Source organism: Brachionichthys hirsutus, chromosome 16 (genome assembly GCF_040956055.1).
Source record: "Brachionichthys hirsutus isolate HB-005 chromosome 16, CSIRO-AGI_Bhir_v1, whole genome shotgun sequence".
In the NCBI taxonomy this organism is placed as follows: domain Eukaryota; kingdom Metazoa; phylum Chordata; class Actinopteri; order Lophiiformes; family Brachionichthyidae; genus Brachionichthys; species Brachionichthys hirsutus.
Genome location: NC_090912.1, coordinates 2,898,031 through 2,922,618, shown reverse-complemented (window position 1 = coordinate 2,922,618; position 24,588 = coordinate 2,898,031). Strand labels below are relative to the sequence as shown.

The following is a 24,588-nucleotide window of genomic DNA, read 5'->3' as shown; positions in this document are numbered from 1 at the left end:
AGCCGAAATAAACGTGGCTCACACAGAGATCTGATCTGCTGCCACGATGGTTGTGCAGATAAGCCGCAGATTTCTCGACACTAAAACAGCAGAGCCCGGACCGTAATATCGGAGATAATAATCTGGAGAGCATTCATGAGAGTTATGTGGAAACTTATCAACACAGTCACAGAGCAATTATGTATCATGCCTTGGTAAGTGTGATGTCATGTCTCTCCAGCAAAAACGTAACGATCGCAGTTTGGGGCCCCTTTTCTGATATAAGCTGCTGAATAGTTTCCGCCGTCAAGGAGATTATGTTTTTGACGCTGCCTGTTTGTCTGTTTGTTAGCAGGATTATGGAAAAACTGCTGAATGGATCTTGATTTTTTTTTTAATTTAATATGGGTCTTGGTCAAACTTGGATTCCGTTCGATTTTGAAAGTGATCCAGATTCCCGTCTGGATGCAAAAATCCAGATTTTCCCATTTACTTATAATGCAGGGTCATTGTGCATGGTTGTGTTGTTGTTGTGGTGCAGCTGCACAAGGTATGATACGTCATTGGGCTACTGCTGTCCTAGACTCTGATGCTCAGATACATTCAGAATGTTTTACACCCCTAATTATGTATAATCATTCTGTCATTCCTGATCCATATCTCACTAAAACTATTGGAACCTGATGACAAGATACCCTCCGAAAACAGGAAGTGTGCCAGGATCCGATAATCAGCTCCCATCTCCATTCCTCCAGAATACATGAGTCTGGTTTTGTGAGACAAAACCCTTTGTCCCTCTCGTCAAGACAGGTTTTATGTGTTGTGTTGGGGGGGGGGGTGTCTTCCGTGACGCTTCACAGCTGTGTGGATTAACTCAGGACCTGCAGTCTGACCACAAAAGGAAAAATTCAGCAGGGAGTCAGACAGCACTCGAGAGTAGGAGAGCGGATTATTAACGGCAGAATGAATTCGGTCCTCTGTAATGCACACAATAGCTGCATGGGATTTGTAGTTCAGAGTGAAATGACGCTCTGGAAGCAGCCTGCCGTGGAACTCTGCACCGGTATAACTGAAATCACATTTCTGGCTTCTGACAGGATTATTCGTGCAAGAAGAAGCTCAGTGTTTCCCTGTGTTTATATTCCAGTGCTAGATTGATGGAGTCTCCTTCCCTTTGAGGGAATTCCTCTGGAGTTTCTTTTTCAAGTCAGGTCACGTTTATGCTTCCAGCAGGAATGCGATTCCGTGCTTTGATTTAGCACGTTCTTCTCCCAGTCTGGTCTCTAGACGAAAACGAAGCTTGTTTGGAAAAACAAGCCCGGTCTATGAAATCATTGTGTGACTGCAGCTCTTCTCCCCCCCCCCCCATAATTTTGACAGCGTGATTGCAGCCCATTGTTGAAGGAAGCATCTGAACTGTCACGATCTTTCAAAAAATGGGGGTACATATTGCGTTTTGCAGGATTACAGAAAAGCTGCTGGATGTATCTTGATGAAAAAAGAATCTGAAGATGGGTCTTGGTCTAACTTACATCCCATCAAATTTTGAGAGCGATCCAGACACAAATATATATTTGTATGCATGTTAACGTTTGCTGTCCAATGGGCTGAAAGGAAAGGTTCAGCTTTTCTTTTGGAGGGTTATATGAGGTATCCACAGCGATTGCATTACCTAGATTAGATTACAGTTGGAACAACCTCCCCCCTTCCTCTGGAGAACAAAAAGGACTACCGGTAAGGAAGTTATACAATATGCGACCGTGGACAGGGTCAGCAGCAAAATGCTTTTTTTTTCTGCCACCTGAATGAATTTGTCAATCGTTCCCTTGGGAAGCTGAAGCTGTTCCTGCCAAATGAGATGAATGAGCGCGTAGATTCCTATCCTTCTTCCGGCCATGTCATCACACACCGTAGCTTTTACACGTGTGTGAGGAGAATGTAGAATGCGGGAAGCCCGGCCCCCGGGTTAAGAAATCTGCCTCTGCCTTGTTTATCTTCTTCTCTTTTCAGGAAACTTCAGGAAGTCTTTAAACGTTAAATGTTACTCTGCTGTTTAACGGTTGGTAGATGGGGAACAACGCTCAGAGGTGCTGGAGTGCTAGCAGCATGCTGTGTAATTCCTTCCTGCGAGGGTAATGAGTGGCTACGCGGGGGGCCCCTTCCATACATTGATGAGGGCCTCTAAATAAACCTCTTCCTGGTTTGCCCCTCCTGATGGTGCAATGGCCCTCACATCTCACTCAGATGCTCAAGGATTCCTTCCGTCCCCTCTATGGATGCACAGTTGAGGTGAGGTGAGGAATAGAGTAAGTAAAGTGTCTGGCGTGCCACGCCACGTTCCCCTCCACCCTCTTGGGACATTCTTGCTTTGTAATCCATGTTGCACGTGATGAAATAACAGTATTGGATGCCCTGGGAATGAGGTTATGCTGTTAACTGAGCCAAAGGGAAACGACTACGGTATCTTATCAGGGGGTAGAATGCAATTATCCATCCTGCGTGTCAATAAACAGATGGCTGTGCACTGCATGATTTCTGCAGAGGGGACCTCACACACGCGTAACGCTGCTCCCTCTTGTCGGTCTCATCAGTGCTGTAGGGTTCCAAAATTAAAAAAATGGGATGAATCAACAAGCTGGTTTTCATTAGTATCCTAATCTGGAATAACAAGGACTCATTCTGTGAATATTTGGGCACCTCTCCATGCTGCCTTATCAGCAGGTAGCAGCCCAGCGCCAGCCGAGCCTGCACGTCTACCTCCTGGCCCGTGTAACTAACGCTATATGCCAATAGGACGCCGGTGGAGTATCTGAATGGCTGTTTGATTCACGGCGCTTCAGTGCTGCAGCACTCCCAAGAGGACGACCCGTTAGACTTGGAGGCCGGCAGGAAATTGGAGCAGGTGATTGGATGTGTGAAGCAGAACTGGGAATGATTACAAATCAAATGGTTTGACATTTCACGGAAAGTGAGCAGCGCAGATTGTATCATATAATGGTGTTGTTGTTAATGTCCCTTCGTTACGGGAGCTTGTTATGGACAAAACAGAAAGACCCTGCGTTGGGGGAGGGAGGGGGGGTTGCTGCTGCAGCTATTTGGTATTGAATGAATGAGATGCCACATAGATCAGCTGTCCTGCCGGCCTTGATAATTTATAATCCAGAAACAATGATGCAGTTTATTGACAGGAAAAACTAGATCACACCTTCATGACATTATGGCTCATATCATTTGTGGAAGCTAATTTGGATTCAGAGAGCACGCTTCTTAATGCAGCTTTTCTTTTCTAAACAAATCTGTAATGGAGCTCGCCTCCAACAGTCTGGTGTCCTCCTGCCAATGCAGTTACACTGAAAAATATCTTGAGCACACAAAAATTCAAACAATGCCTTATAATGATCTAGATTGTTGCTGTGGAAATAATTCAACATTTAATTTCCTTCCCTGTAATGTTAGTTTGAGAGGCTTATAAATTATCAGCAGCGTCGTCTCGGTGGACATTCTGTAGTGATCCAGCAATGCATTTAACACCAGAAGTTGCATTATATGAGCATTTTATATCACATTACGATTCAGAATACAATATCAGGCTTCAGGCCACGGGCCCAGGAGGATCCGACACCGTTCTGAACCAAAACAACCAGTTCTGCCACACCCTGGCATTCAAGTTCCTTTCTGGTCGTGTCTTCAGAGGTGTCATATCAAAGGTTCTATGGTCTACTTGTGTAAATTTGGCAGAGAATGGTTCAGTTTGTGCAGAAACGCTCCCTGAAGAAGAACCTGGCACTAAAAAAAAAAGGTTCACAGGAAGTTTTCAATGGTTCCAGGCAGTTGTGCATGGAAAACGTCGGCCATTTAACACAGGCACGTCTCTCAGCCCGTCTGTCAGCACGTCTGTCAGCCCGTCTGTCAGCCCGTCTGTCAGCCCGACTGCGTTCCCTCGCTGGGTGGGGTTTACTGTACTAAGTGTATTTCCATGAAACGTGAAAGACCGGCTTGATTTCAGGCCCAGGTTTCACAACATGTTCATTTAGCTCCTTGCAGAGAACTGGGAACACTTTGTCCACTTCGGCGAGCAAGTGTACCGTTTACAGCAGTTTAGAAACAGGTAAACAGGACAACTTAGCATGTTTACAGTCCCTCAAAACCAAGACAGCAAAATATGAGTGAGGTAAAAAAAAAAAAAAAAGAAAGAAAATGCTGTGGTTAAATAGTTTTGTATGTATTGAATAAAGACTAAAATAGCAACACACCTTTTAATTCTCTTTAGGGTGGCACAGTGGTGCAGCGAGAAGGTCCTGGGTTCAAATCCACCTGAGGAATTTACACTGTGATGAACTGGTGTCCAAATGAACACCGTATCCAAAGACCCGACCAATCAGATTGGAGTCTGTTTTCCCTGCAGTATAAATTCAGGTACGAGACCAAGACCCCTACTTCACCTTCTTCTATTCATTTTCCTTCATCTCTAGCCACTCTAGTAATTTTCTTCTTCTCGTTCATGTCATCCTCATCTGCTGGAACATCCTAATTTCCCCGGTTTAGGTGAATAAGGCACATATCCTGTCTTATCTGATCCCTTCCTTGTTATTATGTGTTCCTTCTCTTCCATTTTCTCCTTGTCTTTCATGCCATTCGCCCTCTTTATCCTTCTTCTTCTTCTTGTTCAAATTCTTTGTTTTTTTTCCACGACGATCTCCAAAGGAGGAAATTGTTTCACGTCATGTAGAGAAATAAAAGCCGAACTAAGATTACAGATAAATTTAGTAAGAAACAAAAATGGACCATTAAAAGCATGAAATAAATACCAGCTGCCTGAATTAGTTTTATGGCCTTTGCTTGTTCTTTTTTTAATTCATGAGGTGGACATCAGATGTGATAACATCATGGGTGTTCCTCATTTAGGCATTAAACAGAGCATTTCCGTTTGTCTTGTAAAGTAGAAGCTTTTATAATTTGCTTCGTAAACTGTGGTGTGTGCTATCTGGGCTCCGGCCTGAATTCGCTGAACAAATAGAAGGCTTTCAGAATAGTAACATATTTATATTCCAGAAATCGTCCCCTTTTTCTTTTCTATTTTTTCTTTTTTACTATTCTGTTGTTTAACTGAATTCTTTACAATTAAAGTCCTGTTATTGATATTATTTTGCTTTTATCCTGTATTTATTTGCATAATTGAAATTAAGGTCATCCAAAAATATTGGAAAATAATTCTATAATACTGGATTAGGTTACTGAATACACTTTTAGAATCAGGATACATTTGTTAAGCAACCCTCCCGACTCTTTTTACTTTTGTGTTTATCTTGTGCTGACAAGTGTTGGACCTCTCCACACTAGGAGTCCTTCCAGTGACTCAAGCCGTCTGTGGAAAATCTGAGGACAGAGAAAAACATCGCGCTCACACACTTTGGACTTCACACTTGAGTGAAAGTCTTCCCATGATTTCCTAAAGGTCACTTTTCAGCTCTTACGGTAAGTCTGATGAGACATGGCAGCATAATTACAAGATCAGAGGTGATGAGTGAATAAACTTGTAGAACTTAATGATTTGTGGCTTGTTGTTTCCAGTGCTTTAAAAAAACAACAACATTTTGTTCTGCCGAAGGATCGGTTGTCCTCCACTAGTTTTTGTTTTGCAGATCATCATCACTCTCATTGGGAAGTTTTTCTGTTCACAAACAAAGCTCTGATGCATCATCTATATTTTACCCACCCAACATGAATCGGCAGAAAAACAATGATTGATGAGCTGATTCACATGACAAAGCTTTTATTGAGCAATGAAAAAAGAGTTTAATACTTCCTGTAAGGCCGGGTGGAAACCAAACCAGAGCTGAAAGGTCAGACTTGCGTTCCTTGTGTGTTTGTAGCATGACTCTAATGTTCATACCAACAAGATAACTCAGACTAACAGTTAAATATAAATCTCAAGGAACAATGCTCTGGCAAAGAAGGCAGATAACCCACTTTGTAATAGTGTTAATAAAAAAAAATGCATAAAACTGGCTGAATGGAAAGAAATCCCTTGAATTAAAGACACATTTAACAAATTAGTTTATTAGATTCTTAGATCGTGCTGCAGTTAGAGTTCCCCTAAATGATGTTTCTGTGTTCTCAGATTGATGAGGGTGTAATTTAGTTGAATTGTGTTTTGTCTATTTTTAAATTGCCATCCTTTGAGCTCTCTGGGCCACCGTACCCACTGGACCCTTGTAGACACAACAAGCGTTCCAGCTGGATTTCTAATTGACTTCAGCAGCTGGAAAAGTGAGTCCAGGGGGATGAAGAAGACGGAGGAGAAGCTAAGTGATGTGACGATCAGCAGCTACTGCTTCACACCCGTGCAATGCACTCCATTTATAATTATGAATGGGCATAATTACGGCAACATGTCTGGACTGAGAGCTCAGTGATTGTGAGGTTTTCAACAGATACACCCTGGAATTGCTCGTGGGTGTTTTTGCAGAAATGCAGAGATGGGTGTGACAAACTGGCTGCAGCCAAACAAATCTCATGCCATGTTGTTCTTCTGTAATTCCAAAGAAGGCCTGTCACATAAAAAGCGTTTTGTTTTTGAAGGCAGTGTGAAAGAGTTGAGTGAAAGACGACACACACACACATCTGAATGTTTTTCCTGGGTCGAGTGCAGAACCGCTCAGCCTGCAGATTCCTGTGTAATGAAGTGAGGCAGAACCAGAGTCGAGCACAATCTGGTGCTGGTGATGTGAGGCGTCTCCTTCAGGTGGGTGCCGCTTTGAGACGACTTCGGTCAGCTGTTGTGATTGATGCATGTTGCTGCCCAGTGCAGTCTGCAGCACAACCGCTTTGGGCATGTGGATTCCCGTTTAATAGCGTGTCCCTTTGGTGCACATAAAAATATGTGCTGTAGGTTACTCAGCACGGCTGCACCAGTGAATAGCACCCATAGGAAGTCTTTCCAGGATTGAGATTACGGACGGACAGAGATGAAGAAAGATCCTAAAAAGCCTGTTTTATTTGATCCTATTTTTGTTTGTAGATGTATTTGTTTTCCATTCTTGTGGACTCTGTTCAATCTTCTTGCAAAATAAGTTTTGAATTTGAAAGTGGCTCATTTTAAAGTATTTTAAACCCAGAAAAAAAACAGAAAAAACAAATCCCATTCAAAAAGTGGAGTTCTAGTTCTCACCTCACTGCACTGCTAATCAAAAACGTTTACAGCAAATGTGTTTCAGTTTTATTTACAGCCTTTAACTGTTTGACATTGAAGGTGTAATCAGGAAACTGCCTCAGTTTCAGATACCAGATGATCTGTCCATCATTTGGCACCGCCAAACGCCTAAAGCAATTTGCAAATTCCTCCTACATTCTTGTCACAAATGAAACCTTAAACTATATGAAGCTTTTCCCTGAGGTGAGGCCTGCAGCCTTTAACACGAATAGCCCTGGCAGTAAGTCCAGCCGGTCTCCTACATGTGTGTAGTGGTACGTGCACAGCTGGTTTAGATGGATGGGAGTTGACCACAGGCCTGTTGTGGTTGTTCAGATGAGGCTCAGTAGAGCAGGAGGATATTTAATGTCTGTAGAATGAGACAAGGCAGTAAAAGCAAGAAAGTAACACGAGTCCAACTGCTTCGATTTACTCGAAGAGTCTAAGTTGGAGCTGATTCTGTTTGAGGATAATATGAAGTCATGCCTGCTTCAGTGAAATGTGCACCGACCGCTTATAAATCTAATGAATGAAAGGTGTTTCCTGCAGCCTCAAGCATGTCTGCACTTCAGTTTCAAAACCTACAGGCAGCTTTAATATTCTCAAAATGTCCTCATTGACGTGGAGACGGTGGGGTGGGGGGTATTCATCTTCTCCTCTAGGACTTCCTCTGAGCAGTCCCTCCGTCCACTGCAGGGAGTCGCTGCTGCTTTCGGCTGAAGCAGACGCCCAGAGGTGAACCGAGCACAACGCAAGTCTCCACTGCATAAAAGCAGCCGACAGCCGTGGCATGAACCACAGTCATTCTGCTCGGCCGGAGAACAGGTTTAGCTGATCGGCTGCATAATGGGACGACGCTTCAGATGTTCATTCTGTGCAGCAGCACAAAGGGAAACGGAGATCAGCCTGGATCCATTGGTTTAAAGGAGCTTCAGTTATGAGTGAATCTCAAATCCACAGTGATCCTGATCATCTCCATGGATTTCTTAGTTCAACGGTAAGGTTTTCATTTCTTCTCATGCGTATAGAGTTATAGGAAAGGCTTTGTAATTATTTTAATATTTTTACATTTGGTTAAATAGTTTAATAGCAAAGTCTAAATTTTGGTTAATCCTCCTTTAAAATGTAAGAAGAACAGAGGTAGCCTTGCATCTGTCTCCTTTCATTATGTGCCATTATAAGTTATTACCATGTTTCTAATCTTATTTATAGCTTAATTAATAGCTTCAAAAGAAAAATAGAAAAACAAAGAGCATATAAATAATGGCTGGAAAAAAGTAAATGCTCTCCCCATGTGTGCAAAGAGTTTGTGTTTCCCTCCAGTGATGTTAAAATAAAATAAAAATCCTATCTGACCTGAGACAAAGAGTCTGCATGGAAATAAATGTCCGTTTGGCTGCTGTCGCTCATGCTGCAGAAGGCTGCTTCTGGAGGAATGTGTGCGCCATGCAGGGTTCAGGGAAACTGTCAGAACTTGTTTAGTGTCGTCTCACGAGAACAGAAACGCCTGATGGCGAGTTGGGTTTTACATTTGGGTAACTTGGTTCTGAGCTGAAGAGACAGCAGCTAATGTTTGCCAGGATATGATGTTTTATCTCCCTTCCTCCGATTTATATTGTATTTTCACTTTCCCTTGCTGTGGAAATAACAAAGAATGATTTGAAGTGGATAGTTCTTTTGACACACTTCACATTCTCACCAAACTTTATTAAATTTAACCGTGATGTGCTTTAGAAGCAAAAACATTCCAGAACACCAGCTGACCCAGTCCTCGTTCTTCCCAGGTTCTGCTCATCCAGAGGAGCCCCGTCAGGCCCAGAGCCCGGCGGTGATGCTGGCCATGCAGCACAACATCTCCGCGGGCATTGCCCCCTCTCCAGACTCTAACCGCACCACCGTGGCGCAGGAGCCCGAGGTGGAGGCCGTTGTCTGTAATGGAACAATTTCCTCAAACAGTCCCATAGCGGCTGGCCTCACCATGACCCTTGGCATCCTGTTCAACGTGGTGGCCCTCATTATACTAGTCAAGGCTTACAACCGCTTCCGTCGGCGGTCAAAGGCAACTTTCCTGCTCTTTGCCAGCTCTCTGGTGGCAACAGATCTGGTGGGACACGTCATCGCCGGAGCCCTCGTACTCAGGAGGTACTCGGGAGCCACTGCGTCCACATCTGATTCTGTCTCCAGTCTTCAAGCTTACCCAGATACCCCCTGCCAGTTCCTGGGAGGTTGCATGGTGTTTTTTGGCCTGTGCCCGCTCTTTTTGGGATGCGCCATGGCGGCTGAGCGCTGTCTGGGCGTGACCAAGCCTCTGCTGCATTCCCAGCTGGTGACCACGACACGGACAAAGATGGCCCTGACGTTGGTCTGGCTTCTGGCTTTATGCGTGGCCCTTCTGCCCTTCTTCAGCCTGGGAGCCTACAGCTGCCAGTATCCCGGGACGTGGTGCTTCATCAGGGTGATGGAGGGCACTAAGGGGACGGATCTGGTCTTCGTGACGCTGTTCTCTGGACTGGCGTTCGGTTCTTTGGCGCTGGCCTTTGTGTGCAACACCATCAGTGGGGTCACACTAGTGAAAGCGCGGCTGAGGAAGAAATCCTCCTCCCAACGCCGCTCTGCCAGGTCTCACGACACTGAGATGGTGGCGCAGCTGGTCGGCATCATGGTCACCTCCTGCATCTGCTGGAGCCCTCTGCTGGTGGGTGTCGTTCTCAAACGTGTGACGCAAAATCACATTTAATGGCATTTGAAATGAGTGGGATTGAAAAAAATAATCCCCAACCAGTGTTGCATCATGAGAGTTTTCAAAAATAGATTTTGTTTTTTTATTCTTTTTTTTTTTTCTTCCAAAATCTTTTTATTATTTTCTTATGAACACATAAAACATTGAAGTACAGCATGTACAAATACTCATACACATACAATGTACACATATCCATACACGCTTACATTGATAATTAAAATAATAAAAACTGACACCAACAAGGGAGACAACAAAAAAAAAAAAAAAAAAAAAAAAAAAGAAGGGGTGGGGTGGGAGGAGTGAGGGGGGGGGGGGGGAGGGGGGGTCAAGCTAGTCATATCTATGCATTTGTATGTTTATTTCTGTTTATTTTTGCTGAAGTACTCCAAAAACGCATCCCACGTCAAATAAAAGTCATCTACCCTCCGTTTCAGTTCAAATTTAATCGTCTCCAATTGAATGTGCTTCATTACATCATTTAAGAGATTTAAGTAGGACGGAGGTTTTTTTTGTTTCCAGTTTAATAGGATCAATCTCCTAGACAATCAAAAATAGATTTTAATGCAATGAAATATATACATTTTTTAATACTCTTTAATATTAAATACATATTTTCAAGCTAATAGATATCAACAGTATTTAGAGGGGGAAAATCTGTCATGAAATGTAGCACAAGAGCCCAGCGTCTCTCAAATGGAAGTATAAATATGAATCTATTCTCTCATATATTTCTCAATTTCTAGACAAAAATATTTTGCATTTGACAAAACAACTGCTGAACAGCATGAGATTCTAAGAATAAACCCGTCACCAAGCAAGTGAGGTTAAAAATAGTTCATTTTGCACACAAGGTAAAATTGTCACTTCAAGGTTTTTAGTTGATTGGAAAGGGAGACATTTATTTTTCTCTCTAATATCTCTAATATCAACATATCAGAACCAGAATACTTTATTAATCCTAGAGGGAAATTCCAACATCCGAATATCTCATAGTCTTCAATGTGCAATATTAAAAATGACTTGATGCCTTTATTACAGTACAACCAAAACACAAATGTGTCTCTTAGACTGACTTTTATGACTCAATTAATGTGTATATTTTACGTGTGACTACAGGATGAAGCTAAACTTGTGTCATTTTTGTTTATTTTTAGGTTTTTGGGCTCATGTCAGCCACACGGTCCTACAATGGCTCCCTGAGCAATGACAGAGACACTTACAAGAATCTGATGGTGACAGGTGTCAGGATGGCGACCTGTAACCAGATCCTTGACCCGTGGGTCTACATCCTGCTGCGGCGCGCCATCCTCAGGAAGATCTACCGCATCACTAAGCGTCGGGCCAGTTTGAAGGGAAGCTTGTTTCGCTCAGTGCGCTGGGATGTCAGCTCCTTTCAGAGCTCAGAGAAAAGTGTTAGTACATTGTAAGAGACTTATAAAGGTAGAAAGAGGACTTGTGAAGGGATGCTCTGTCACCTGCCAGCTGGAACTCAAGCTGTCTATCATTGGATTATAACGCAGTACAGTATTTAAAAGATTCCGGTGAAAACTCTATCTTGGATGAGGGAATGAGAGCCATCCTAGTGCAAAAGTATGAAGATGGATAAAATATGAGAATATATATGTTCTATATTTACAATACCAACATTCAGGTAAACAATTATAACTTAGGTTATGGTATAGCTAAGAGAATGAGTGCACTCAGCATGGCCCATCAATAGGACCGGTTTGCATAGGAATCTGTCCTCTGTGAGAGCAGGTGTAAATTTATTTTATTTTTGTCTCTTGGACTAGAATGTTTTATCTTTTTCTTGATGGGAAATCTGTATCTGTTCTTAAAGGAAACATCTCGACACGAAAAAAACATAAAAGAAATGTGCAGTTTTCTTCTCTGATATGATGTAAAAGTCAATGACTTGTGTAAATGCTCAAATAAGAGCGCAAAGGTAGGCTGTGCTTTTACCTCAGCTCCAAGATGTGAAAAACACCGTTGTGTGTCCAATGTAGCTGTAATGAATGTAAGTGTCTTTATTGTTTATCGTATGGATCCACAGTATTTTCCCTGAGTGTCAAGGGACTGAAGAGAATGCATGTCTTACGAGCTAATTCGATGTGATGTTGTTTAGGGAAGGGGAATGTGAAATTACATAATAATTACATAATAAATGGACATCTGTTCATGTCTCATGCCATTCTGGATTATGATTCACGTGGTACTTTAATAATGTTGTCAAAATAAGATTGTCTGCTGCTCAAAACTGTCGTATGTCTATGTCACATCAATCACAAATCAAATGTTGTGAGAACACTGCACACCTTCATAGACTTACTTTAGCAGTTCGGTCCTAAAGGTTATTCATCCATTTATACATTTAAACAACCGCTCCAAATCTGAACTCATGACAACCACCACTGCAGACCCAAAAGCAGAAGTAAAATCAGCTTCAGCAGGTATTTTATTTGAAGCGCATTTTTGGTCAAAACATAAAAATCAAATGACTCTACCTATGTGTTGACTTTTAATTTATATATAATTTCGATTAGTTCTGCTGCTTTCTCCAAACATGTATGCACTTCTTTATGTTATGGTGTCAGTAGGAATGTTCAAAGCAAGTTATCACACCACTGTGGTTAGGAGAAGAAGAAAAACACCAGGTACTGTGCAGAATAATTATTATAACATTGTTGTCATAAATGTCCAAATACTATATTCAATCGCACACCGCTGATTTAAAGCCACCCTTATTAGCTACGCCCGTAATACTGTACCCTCTTTTCCTATTGGATAGCTTTGTAGTCACGTGAGTCTCCTGTCCAATGAGAATAGTCGTTGTTTAAATCCAGGCGTGTCCAGACTGCTGCCGAGACTCGGCGCTTCCGTGCAGCATTGTCCGTCGGCTGTATCTGCACCACGGTGAGTTAAACGCTATTTACTGCATTAATGCAGCCTAAATTGTGTAATGGCGTAGCTAACTAGTGGCCGTTGCTCAACAAAGTGTTTGTATGTTCAAGTTGATTTAGTTAAGGGCGCTTCGATCGATGAGTCATCTGCCTTTGTTTGGCTAAGCTAACATGCTGCCTGTGGCTGGGCTCTCGCTCTTGTCTCCTCGACCATTTTGGTGCATGATGAGCAACAAACCGATATCCAACTACTGCGGCAGCTTTCTGTTTATTGCCTCGACATTCAGGTGGCTAACGTGATAGGCAGACGTCGGCTGAAACCTGTCAACATGTTGGCAGCGTTATATAACATGCAGCATTAGTGTTTGTGGGGATGGTTAGCTGTTAGCTGTTAGCTGCTCCTCTTAAAGCAAGCTCAGAACTCAGTTAAAATGGCGTCTTTTTCTTTTTCTTTTTTTATTTCCGTAATCCAATGTTGGAGTTTTGACTCAAGCAACTTATAGAAACATAGAATTTTGGGCCGTGCCTTAATCCTCGTGGCTTTTTTTCTTCCTGTTGTGTTCATGACAATTGAAAACTTTATTGTAGTGTTCACTGTCGTGGGCGTGACGCACATTTAAATGGCTGCGCTGCCCTGTGAAACTCACAAACACACACTTGCGGTCACTTTATTTGTGGCGAGACATGAACTCACAATCTTGTGTGTTTTTGGTTTTGTTAAATCAACTCGCTTTGCCCTCTCAAAAGAGCAATTTCTGCACCTAGTTGTACTTAGTACCTGCAACACTGCACATTTCTGCGTGAGGAAGCACTGTGTGCAGCCTTTGATGCACCCACTGTGGATTGTCTAGGTTTCTGCTTGTTGAAGCATGTTGAGAAGCATGTCTGTTTACGCCTCTATAGAGACGGACTGACCCGTTGCCTGCTGCGGAGGATCCCCGATCGAACGGTCATTCGCAGGATAAGAGGGGTCGCCACAAGCTTTGGAGTAACGATGGTAATTATTGCATTTGTACGTTTCTCGTTATGTCAGCAAAGGAGGCATTTAAGTGTTTGCCGCAGTGTCCTCCTGGTTAAATGCCACTTAGCAGAACAAATAACACCCAGCATAGCCCCCCCCCCCCCCATCCTATCTCCTATAGACTAATTGTGTGTAATCTCATTTTGTGTGCATAGGTTGGGAAGGGATTAGGATCATATTATCATATTTTTTATTAGCCAAAGAAACAGTGCAGTGAATTTGTCATATAATCTTGACCGAGTCTTGCTCTAATGGCACTTTCAGACTCTCCAACTAAACGGGATTAGATTGGAACGTTCCCAAATCTGCAGTCTTCTAAAGTTAAAAGAGCTCCTCTGAGTTTCACACAGTCTGACAATCCTGCCGCTCTCTGTTATTTGAGCACTAATGATTTGTTGTCTGTCTCTCCTTATCAACGGTGCTTTTGTTTGTGTCAATGATGCTCTGCGTTCTTTTCCCCCAGCCGCCGATGCGTCATCGCTCCATGCGTGTCTTCATGAACGACGACCGCCACGTCATGGCCAAACACTCCACCGTCTACCCGACTCAGGAGGAACTAGAGAATGTACAGAACATGGTGTCGCACACAGAGCGGGCCCTCAAGGCTGTCTCTGACTGGCTCGATAAGCAGGAGAAGGGAACCGTGACGTCTGAGCCTGATGGCGCAGACGCTGATAAGGAAAGGTGAGGCCGTGTCGGGAACGTCTTTGCCGGGGTTGTTGTTGGGAAGCCACTCGCAAGCGAGCGATTGTTGTACTAATGTCCTTATTGTGTAACCGCCTTTCACTTCTTGTTGCCCTGGTTATTCCTCCGTGTCGGCGCGACAGCAGTGAACACAAAGATCAGGCCACCCGATCCCTGCGAGGTGTAATGAGGGTGGGCCTGGTTGCCAAGGGCCTGTTGCTGAAAGGGGACCTGGACCTGGAGCTGATACTGCTCTGTAAAGAAAAGCCCACCGTCAGTCTGCTGAAGAGAGTGGCTGATAATCTTTCCACGCAGCTCAAGGTGAGAACGTGGCTCGGAGACTTCAGTGCTTTGAGACGTGGATGTCATCTGTTATAGATAATATTTTAAACGATACAGCCTTTAACATTTGTATTTAAAAAAACGTGAGCTCATAGTTTTGTTCCATGTAATGGAGAAAAAAAAGTTTAGTGACATTTAGGAAGAAAAACAAAATGGGGAACCCAAAACGTTGTGGGTTCTTGTAGTTTATATCACATTATTTATCTGTTGCTCATGGATTGAATATCCTTCTGATTGTTAAAAACAAGAACACAACTCTGTGCCTCAGGCAACAGAAGACAAGTACGTGGTGACTCAGAACATCCAGGAGGCCTGCATCGCCATCAAGAACACGAAGGAGCCCCCTCTCACCCTCACCATCAAACTGACATCCCCGGTGGTTCGCGAGGACATGGAGAAGATGGCTGCTGGAGGTAAGTTCCTGTGTGTGGGCATCGGGCTGTTTTCAGTGGCACCCCTTCTCTCGTAGGGCGTTCCAGGCAGGCGAGCAGGTTAGGCAGATATTGTTTATTGGGCCTTCAATGGAGCTAGGGGACAAGAATGCACCGTCACATAATGAAACTTTGCTATGCTTATAGCGCTCTAGACACTCTCATAGTTCCATGTAATGTAGAAGTACATTTTTGATGGCCCAATATACAGTATAGGGCAGGTATTTAACTGACTACTGAAGACATGGCTTCGTCTTCCCTTCTTATCAAGGCCACAATAAAATGAAGGCTCACTGAGAATTTAATCAAACACAAAAAGAGAGACCACTTTGTTTGCATGTGTTTTATCATTGATGATGAGTGGTTCGCATTGCAGCAAAAGTGAGTCGCAAAACATGGTGAAACTGTCCTCGGTTGTTGGACCTGTTGATCTCTGGTGTTCCTCGGCGGGGACGGCTCAGGGTCACAGATAAGGACAAGGGAGACTCGATTCTGCATGTGGGTCCAGCTATGCTCAATATCCAGGGGATCCGTTCCAGTGTTTCAAATTAGGCTTCATGGCCCTGTTTTGTTTTATTATTTTTTATTTATGAAACGCAACACTAGTAAGGACCTCACTTCAAGCAGGGGTTGAACCTTGACCTTGTCTGTAGCCATGAGCTAACAGCGATGCCCGGTTTGGGTTAATATTTCTAAGCCATCAGTTTTGCTGCAGTGTGGACTTGTTTTGATGCCCACTTTTCATGCATCTGATAATTTCTGCCTGTGGTTCCAATTCTGATTCTCTCTGTCAAGCCTTCTAGTTTGTCAATTTTAGGGACGCTGGACCTTTGACCAACTGGCCGCTCTCTGTCTCGGAAGGGGCAAAGTGCAGTGTACCCAGTATAGGGGCAAAGGGGAGGGGCTCTGCCTCCTGTTGACGCCACAAAAAGAAAAGCAGACGGTTTAAAAAAAAAATAAAATAAAATAAAAAAAGACATGGGAGCTCCATCCAAGTTGAACCAATCGGGGAGCGACAACCTCCCCATCCAGTTGCATCTCAATAAATGCATATTTTATTTAATGATTTGTATGTGTTGGATTGTGCCAAACCGTTTTTACTGCGAGGTTGAGGGCGTTTGGTGGTTCTGCAGTGGAGGGGTCCTCCTCCCCTTTCCCCTCCTGCCTGTGGTTGGGAACGCTGCCTGTGTTCCCCCTGGCCGGCTGACAGAACTCCCCTTGGTCAAACTGTACCTTGTCTTCTTATTCCACCTGCCAATAGAATCGCTTTCAGTCAACGATCCCCCGGAAGTTCTGGACAGGCAGAAATGCCTAACTGCCTTGGCGTCTCTTCGCCACGCTAAGTGGTTCCAGGTTTGAATCTTGTCTTTTTATTTTGTCTCTAAAACAGAAGTAGTTTTGACTTTGGTTGTATGTTCTTTTGTCTTTTCATTTGAACGTTTCTTGTGTTTCCTTTTCTTAATTTACTCTTTTGAAGTGTACTTCCTGCAGTAATTCTTGACAATCCGGAGGTTTCCTAGGAACGCTTTGTCGTCGCACTGTTGTAGAGTTGTGCTGCTTACTTAACAGGTTCCCCTGCAAGGCTACCGTTTATTAAAGAAGTTCAGCGCTACCTTTTTAGCCTCCGTCACAGCTGCTTAACTCAATCTGCAAAAAACAAAATTTGGACTAACACCATGTGTCCAGGTGCAATATTTCTATGATGCCTGAGTTGTTTTCACATTGCGCTACTTGTCGAGCCCCCTCTGCTGCCCCATTCTCCAGGGAAGATGTTTTTGTAGAGAACCTGCCGTTGAAATGATTCGTTCTAGTTTGGTGTCCTGTGTCGTCTTTGGCTTCCTCACTTTTAGCAGTCAGTGCTTCCTCTCTGCAGCTTCTACAGAGAACGTGGCCCTTCACTTTTCCTGCTCTCCGGCTGTTTGTTACTGTCTGCCAAAAAAAAAAAACCAAATCAGCAGGAACATTGCACCTCGAATCTCTTTTTGACTGTCACTGATCATCATTGTTTTCAAAGACGAAGCTCATTTTATCTCTTGGTTCTCGCGTTAGAGTCGCTTCATTTCCGTTTCTTCCTGAATTTAATCCATGTGCATGTTTTTCTCCACAAACGACTGTTGTTGTCTGATAACTGCGCCAGTCTCGCGTAGGCTCTGACTTAGAGCAACGAACACGAGTAGTCGCTTTCGCCGAGTGGTCGAGTGTTATTCTATCTAATACTTCCATAATGATAAAGCTAAGCTGCTATAGTCGCTGTGGCTTCATTTAAATTGTTTGTATATTTGATGATGAATGCCTCTCCTCGTCTTCCTCTTTAACTAAGGCTACTTGTCCTCCTCGTGCCACTTCCCATGCCTCCCCCCCTTCCTCCTTGTGTCTCCAGGCCAGAGCCAACGGCCTGCGCTCCTGCGTCATCGTCATCCGAGTCCTACGGGACTTGTGTGCCCGTGTTCCCACGTGGGCGCCGCTTCGTGGCTGGGTACGTTGGAGCGTCTTACCAAACCCTTTGCAAAGCCGCAGCTCTCCTCTTGAACTGTTAAATATGGCGGAAATAGTTTTAAGATGGAGTTGACTGATCAAAACAACAAAACAAAAGCTCTCATAAGGTGTAAAACTGATTTTTGCATTTCAGCCGCTGGAACTGATCTGTGAGAAAGCCATTGGTACGGGGAACCGGCCCATGGGGGCGGGAGAAGCTCTGCGGAGAGTTATGGAGTGTCTGGCTTCCGGAATCCTCATGGAAGGTGTGTAGCTGGGGGGAGGGCTTCCCCATATGGTATTACATGTATTCATTTATAATCATTTAGCTTGGAGATGAGGCAATAAGAGGGACGGAGATGGTTGGCGGGACAAGCAGAAAGTACAGTAGCTTTGTTTTCTGCTTTGTTGCAGGCGGTGCCGGAATCCTTGACCCGTGTGAGAAAGAGACCACAGATGCTATCGGTCACTTGGACCACCAGCAGAGAGAAGACATCACGGCGAGCGCGCAGGTCAGAAAGAGGAAGCTCTGTATATTTGTAGACGAGTTTGATATCGGTAGAATTTGACACGTGTCTCTTTGTGCGGACAGCATGCTTTGAGGCTGTCGGCATTCGGACAGCTTCACAAAGTACTCGGGATGGATCCGCTTTCTTCCAAGATGCCCAAGAAACCTCGCAGTGAGACTCCCATCGACTACACGGGTGAGCCAGCGTAGCTCGCTGCAGATAGCGGCTGCATGTTTCCGTTTGGGCGAAGCTGCAATTCAGCAGGGAACTTTAATGTTGTGTCTCACGCAGTGCAAATCCCGCCCAGTACCGCTTACGCTCCGCCAATGAAAAGGCCCATCGAGGAGGAGGAGGGAACGGATGACAAGAGTCCGAATAAGAAGAAGAAAAAGCTGCAGAAGAAAAGTGAGTCTTCCTTTTAGCTTTTGTTATTATTGAAACACAAAGTAGCTTTCATAAATTAAATGGAACTTTATAATCGGCTTGTTGAACAAAAATGTTGGGATTATCTATTAATATTAAATTAATTAACAATTAATTCCTGTCTGGGTTTGGTCTTGTACTAAACCAGTTTGAGAAGGCCACCTTTTGACAAAAAGAGAAGCAGCGATATTTACTGATCTTCTTCCGGACTTTGACGAGGGCAGACGTTTTTTCCTCTCTCCGTTCCTGCTTGCTGCATTCTCTGTCTCGTCTCGTCTCGTCTCCGCTGCTTTCTGAGCTCTGCTCAACTAAATCATGGAATTGATTAACTGGTCTGCGATTAATTACCTAAAAGTGTTCTTCGGTGCTTTTGGGGGGGGCTCGAATCGAGTACCTGAGCTCGGGGATCGATCCGGGCTGGACCGGCAGGATTGGTTAACGTCTGTATTGCAGATCTCCGGACTTGCACTGGCTTGGAAGGAGTGAAGTCTCGCCTTGGCTACCGAAATGAGGAAAACTAAGGACCGGTTGCTTAGTTGGATTATTTGGGAAAACTAAAACAAATTATTTTTGTTCTCTAGTCCCCCCCCCCCCCCCTCTCTCTGAGAGAGTTCTCCTGGTAGCCAGGCCCTATCTGTCTCCCAAGGCCATGAACTCACATGAACTGACACAGAAGCACACACACTCCTCTGCGCTCGGCCTTCCTCATGCGTCCTTCCCACCAATGGAGACTTCTCAGGATTAGCCTGGTTCTTCCTTCTCATTGAAGGATCCCTGCGTGTTTCCCGTGCATTTATCCGGGCTTTCGACCGGCACAAGGGAGAAACAGACGATGCTACGTTAGCTCCTGCTAACCACACTTGCCTGTACTACCATGAGGCTGCGTGTCTTTCCTATACATGTGTGTTTAATGTGCACTGATTGTGCTTGTAGCTGCTGCTTTCTGCACCGTCTCGAAGCAGAGAGTTGTGTGGCGGCGCGATGCTCTCTCGTCGAACTTGTATCGTTGTTGCACTGTGATGGCAATAGAAGTATAATGTATAATTCCTGTATAATCTGCTAAGTGTAAAGTCGTTTTTTTATGCCACTCTGTCAGCTCCAGAGGAGAAGGCGGAGCCTCTGCAGGCCATGAACGCTCTGATGAGACTCAATCAGCTGAAGCCAGGCCTCCACTACAAGCTGGTATCTCAAACTGGCCCGGTTCACGTTCCAGTCTTCACCATGGCTGTCGAAGTGGATGGAACGACGTTCGAAGCTCCCGGTCCATCGAAGCGCACGGCTAAGCTGCACGTAGCTGTGAAGGTGAGCGCGAAGCGTCGGCGCCGCGCCGCTGTTGCTCTGAATCCGTTTTTTTTTTTTGTATTTGTCCTTCTGCTGTTTTAAATGACAAATCTGTGCGGGATGCCTGCAGGTCCTTCAAGACATGGGCCTGCCCACTGGGGCGGAAGTAAAGACCGAATCGGTAAAACTGGAAGAGCCAGTCGTCACGGCTGCTGTGGTAGAGGTGAGGCAAGAAGCCCCGCCCGTTGAAGCGGCCACCGCAGCCAACACGGAGACCGCTGATGCTGCCGAGGTACAAGTCTGCCGAGGTCCAAAATGTAGCACGTCTAAATGTTGTCTCAGGAACTAAAAAGCCTTGCTATCGTATCCCCCTTTTGTCAGGCTGCTCGCCAACAGGGGCCGATCCTCACCAAACACGGCAAGAACCCCGTGATGGAGCTGAACGAGAAGCGGCGCGGCCTGAAGTACGAGCTCATCTCCGAGACCGGCGGCAGCCACGACAAACGCTTCGACATGGAGGTGGAGATTGACGGCCAGAGGTTTCAGGGGACGGGAGCCAATAAGAAGGCAGCCAAAGCTTACGCTGCCCTCGCCGCTCTGGAGTGGCTCTTCCGCGACGGCTCTGTGGCTGAAGCCACGAAGAAGAAAAAGGGGCCGACCATGGTGAGCGCTCGGTTACGCACCGGGATGGATGGGATGGACAGGTTCTGGTTGTCTCCTCTCCCACCCAGTTGGTTCGTCCTAGTTTGGGGTCCCATATTAATGACGGGATTCTTACAGGCTTACAGAATAATTTGAACTGTCCGTTTTGAATTATTTTATGTGGTAGATAAATAACTGGAGGTTTATTGTACACACACAACTGTTTATGAATCGATGACTTTCAGAGCAGAACGTGTCAAATATTGTTTACTTGCTTGGCAGCACTCTCCAGGGTTCAGCATTATGGGACCATCTGCAGATCAAGCTGTGCTGAGAGGCAGAGGAAGAGGGCGAGGTCGCGGAAGGGGCAGAGGCTTCAACAATGGGGGCGGCTACGGCCAAGGAGGTAAAGACATTTGATCTGCGACAGACATAAGCTTTGACTGCAATGGTGGTAGAAATGGCTAGCATGTTAAATACATGTCGCCCCCCCCCCCCAGGTGCTTTTGGAGCATATGGTTATGGGAAGAATACCAACTCTGGATACAGTGAGTATTCATTTCAGAATTTATCATCCCGGTATGACTGGATATTTATTCTCTGTGTTGCGGTTTAGTTGTCGTTGAATGCGGGGAATCCAAACGCGTGTCATCGTAGATGTTGTGTCTTGGATCAGGACTTCTTTACTGTCAAAACGACTTGAGGACAAGTAGCTGTTCCATTTCAGTCCAAACGAGACCAGACGGTGGTAAAACCATGTAGGGGTGTTCTCAGCTCAGCGATTTTACATTTCTCTGCTTTAAGCCACAGGATTTCTTTTTTTTGACAAGCCCCCTCCTCTTATGAGAACCTCTTTCTTCCGTCTGGCAGCCTGTTCTGAGGACTGACCTACCTGAGTGTGACAGGAGCAGAGAAATCTAAAAAAAAATAAGACCCCAACAATTCAGATTAAACACAATCTGACCAAACGACTCCATTCAGCTGCCACTTCAATGGCATGAAGGAAAAAGAAAACAAAAATCCAATAAATCTAATTTTTATATTTTGTCCCTTCTCTGCCCTGTCTCACTCTTTAGGTGACTTTGTCTCAGACTGCTATGGCTACCATGAGTTTGCAACATAAAGCTCTCCCACTCTTAGAAATTCAAAAAACAGTCTCGTAGGGAGGATAACAGTGGACTAAACACTCGGCAGTGTTCCAGCTGCATCGTGTCCTCCCGTCGCCGCCGAGTCCACGACCCTGGGAATAAGTGTGATAACGACACCTCGACTCCGTCCCGCTGCTCCGTTTGTCACGTCCTGATATTTTGGGAGACGGAATGCATGTAGCCTCCCTTCAGTCACAATCTGTTCCCTCGACCTGCTGTGGATGCACCAGAAAACACGGACCCACCCAGACCACAGGGATCGGTGTTTTAATTTATTATTTAATGTTTTTATTTTCCACTATTTGATGCCTTACTCTTGCGCATGTGCAGCACTTTGTGTCAACAACACCTTCAATGTTCCAATCTTATTTTATTGAACACAAACAAAGCTTGTGCAACCGGTTACACGGTTGTTTTAGGGTGCTTTCACACTGCACCAAGAGGACTCGGTTCCTGCTGCATGGAGCTGCTGAACAAAAGATTGAAGTATTATAACGCATATTTAGTTAATTAAATCTACACACAGCGGTACATATTTCGACACTTTTTTTTTTTTGGTAACTGAGCTTCCCCTGCAGAGCAGCTTGGAGTGCGCGCTGTACTTCCTCTACCAGAGACGCACCGCGTAGCGTCGCTACGTACAGCTGATCCTGCCTCTGCTTTGCCGAAAGGAACCGAGACCCTCCTTTTCAGGTGGACTTTTTTGTTCCTCCGGTGTCCGGATGCGCGTTCACACTGGCCCAAACGGAGCGGATTATCCGAGGAAAGGAACTCTGGTCAGTTTAGAAGGGAGCAAACAGCGGCAGTGTGAAAGCACCCTTAAAGTGTTCTATAAATGGAGTCGAGTCAAACCGGGACAACATGCCCCCCCCTTTGGACTATCATTAAGACTGGCTTCGTACTCTTCATCCCATCTAGTTATTGATGATGAAAAAAGAGGAACAAATATTTGGTTCTAATGTGTTGTAACATTTCCGGTCACGGTGAAGCTTTTTAAATTGTTTCTGTGAACACTCTTGAACTTATGGCTCCAGTAATGGCGTGACGGTCTTGCTTTGGTTTTGGTGTTTGCAGCGTCACTTCTGTAACTGCATTAATGAACGCAAGCTGTCGGTGCTGCATTTCCACACAGACTGAAATCTGTACGGGGGGGGCGAAGAGTTCTGGCTCTAGCTGTTTTTTTATTGTTTTTTAATAAATGTGACGTCACATTATTTGCTGTGTTCGCCGGGATCTGAGTTAATTACTTTGCACAAAAAGAATGTTCCTTAAGCTTATTAGTTGTGAAAATATGTCCGGATATGCCCATTTTAAGACCATGCTGTTATTTCCCAGACTATTACAACAGCGGTGGTACAAATGGAGGAGCGGGGGCCTCGAGCAGCCTGTCTGGTGGCCCTTCAGCTAACTCCGCCCCAGGATCGGCACAGAGCTCCTACACTCCCTTCTATCAGAGTAACAGAGCCTACAACCCTTCTGCATCCAAAGTCCCCAAAAAGAAACCCCCCATGCATCAAGGTGGCAAACCAGCCTTTCCTGGTCTGCCAGGGGCCAATGCTGGATCTATAGGAGGGTACCAGTCCGGTGCCCCCCCAGCACAGGGCTCCTATAACCCGTATGGCCAGGGCTATGGGCAGGGAAAGAAGAATTTCAACCAGAACCAGGGGGGTGTGGGCGGATACTCGTACAGCACTGCCTACCCGAGCCAGGTGACGGGCGGCGCTGGAGGAAACCAGGACTACAATTATGAAGGTGAGACGAGACTCTCTGCTACAGCAACCAAACTGTGTAGCTTCCTTTTGAATGAGATGCGTTTGGGAGGGGAAGCCTGAGTCTTTCATGTTTGTTTGTTTGGTAATTCTAACACTTCCCTTGTAGGTTTCAGTAACCAGTCCAACTACAGCTCGCATGGAACAGGAGGAAGCCAGGTGTTCGGAACCAACCACTCTCAGTACCACAGCCAGGCAGCCTATGGCAGAGGAGAAAGCGACATGAATTACCAGTACAGATAAAGCGCCCCTCCGTCTGTGAAGCGCTGGCACCCTGCATCAGTGGTAGATGGCTTCCCTGTGCTCTCTGCCTTCATGTCTGCTTCTAATGTGCTGTTGGGTTTCTGTATGGCACAAAAAGATGTCTGGACTTCATGTCAGAGTCGAGTCTCGGCTGAGTTTCGTGGTCTGGTCAGTGCTCGGTCCTTTTGGTTCTTTCTTCTGGATATCTTGCTGCCATCATTAAATCCAAAGGCCAATGCTACAGCTCATTTCCTCATGTTGATTTGCATTAGTTATTTTAAAGTTGCAGTGACAACATTTTCCCCTAAAATCATTTTGTTTAAATTGCAAAGGTTGTTGTATTTTCTGTAACCAGAATAGACCGGAAGAGTTTGTTTCTTTTCTGCGTTGCTTGTAATTTTGGCTTATTTTGTAATAGTTATTTTAATAAATGTTTTTTTGAAATTACTGGGAGAAATGGTAATGCCTCATTGCTGACCTGTAGAGTATTAATAAAACCATGAATTACAATACAAATATATTAGAATGGGTAAGCTACAGTATGTCATGAGGAAGGATCCAGTAGTACAAAGGAACAGAACGTTCCACCACCGCTTTATTTTGAAGTACTACTTTACTTCCTTACTTGTGATATTAATTATTTTTTTATTCAAGTCAAAAATCTGAAAAGTTCAGGTGCTTCGTTTTCAAAAGTAAAATCACAAGACCGAAATTCGGTAATTACGGTGCTCAATTTTAACATTAAATTGTCACTTTAATTTAAGGCATTCGGCCTTCCGTGTTTTCCACGTCACATCCGGTCTTTCGGG

At 44.6% G+C, this 24,588-nt stretch overlaps 2 protein-coding genes across 2 annotated transcripts; both read left to right on the top strand.

Annotated features, from left to right (window-relative positions):
* The first annotated feature begins 6,619 nt into the window (after nt 1–6,619).
* Nucleotides 6,620–12,102, top strand: LOC137905710 (prostaglandin E2 receptor EP1 subtype-like). Its single transcript, XM_068749960.1, has 4 exons — nt 6,620–6,724; nt 7,868–8,168; nt 8,956–9,866; nt 11,066–12,102. The coding sequence occupies exons 3-4, from the start codon at nt 9,003–9,005 to the stop codon at nt 11,336–11,338; spliced, it is 1,137 nt and encodes a 378-aa protein (XP_068606061.1). The 5' UTR covers nt 6,620–6,724; nt 7,868–8,168; nt 8,956–9,002; the 3' UTR covers nt 11,339–12,102.
* Nucleotides 12,103–12,779: 677 nt separating this feature from the next.
* On the top strand, nt 12,780–24,224 carry ilf3b (interleukin enhancer binding factor 3b). Its single transcript, XM_068749459.1, has 18 exons — nt 12,780–12,824; nt 13,715–13,808; nt 14,296–14,516; nt 14,663–14,837; nt 15,127–15,271; nt 16,551–16,642; nt 17,670–17,765; nt 17,919–18,030; nt 18,179–18,276; nt 18,357–18,468; nt 18,565–18,678; nt 19,793–19,998; nt 20,108–20,269; nt 20,359–20,640; nt 20,902–21,025; nt 21,120–21,167; nt 23,103–23,519; nt 23,646–24,224. Exons 2-18 carry the CDS (start codon nt 13,806–13,808, stop codon nt 23,777–23,779), a joined length of 2,541 nt encoding a protein of 846 aa, XP_068605560.1. The 5' UTR covers nt 12,780–12,824; nt 13,715–13,805; the 3' UTR covers nt 23,780–24,224.
* Nucleotides 24,225–24,588: the final 364 nt, after the last annotated feature.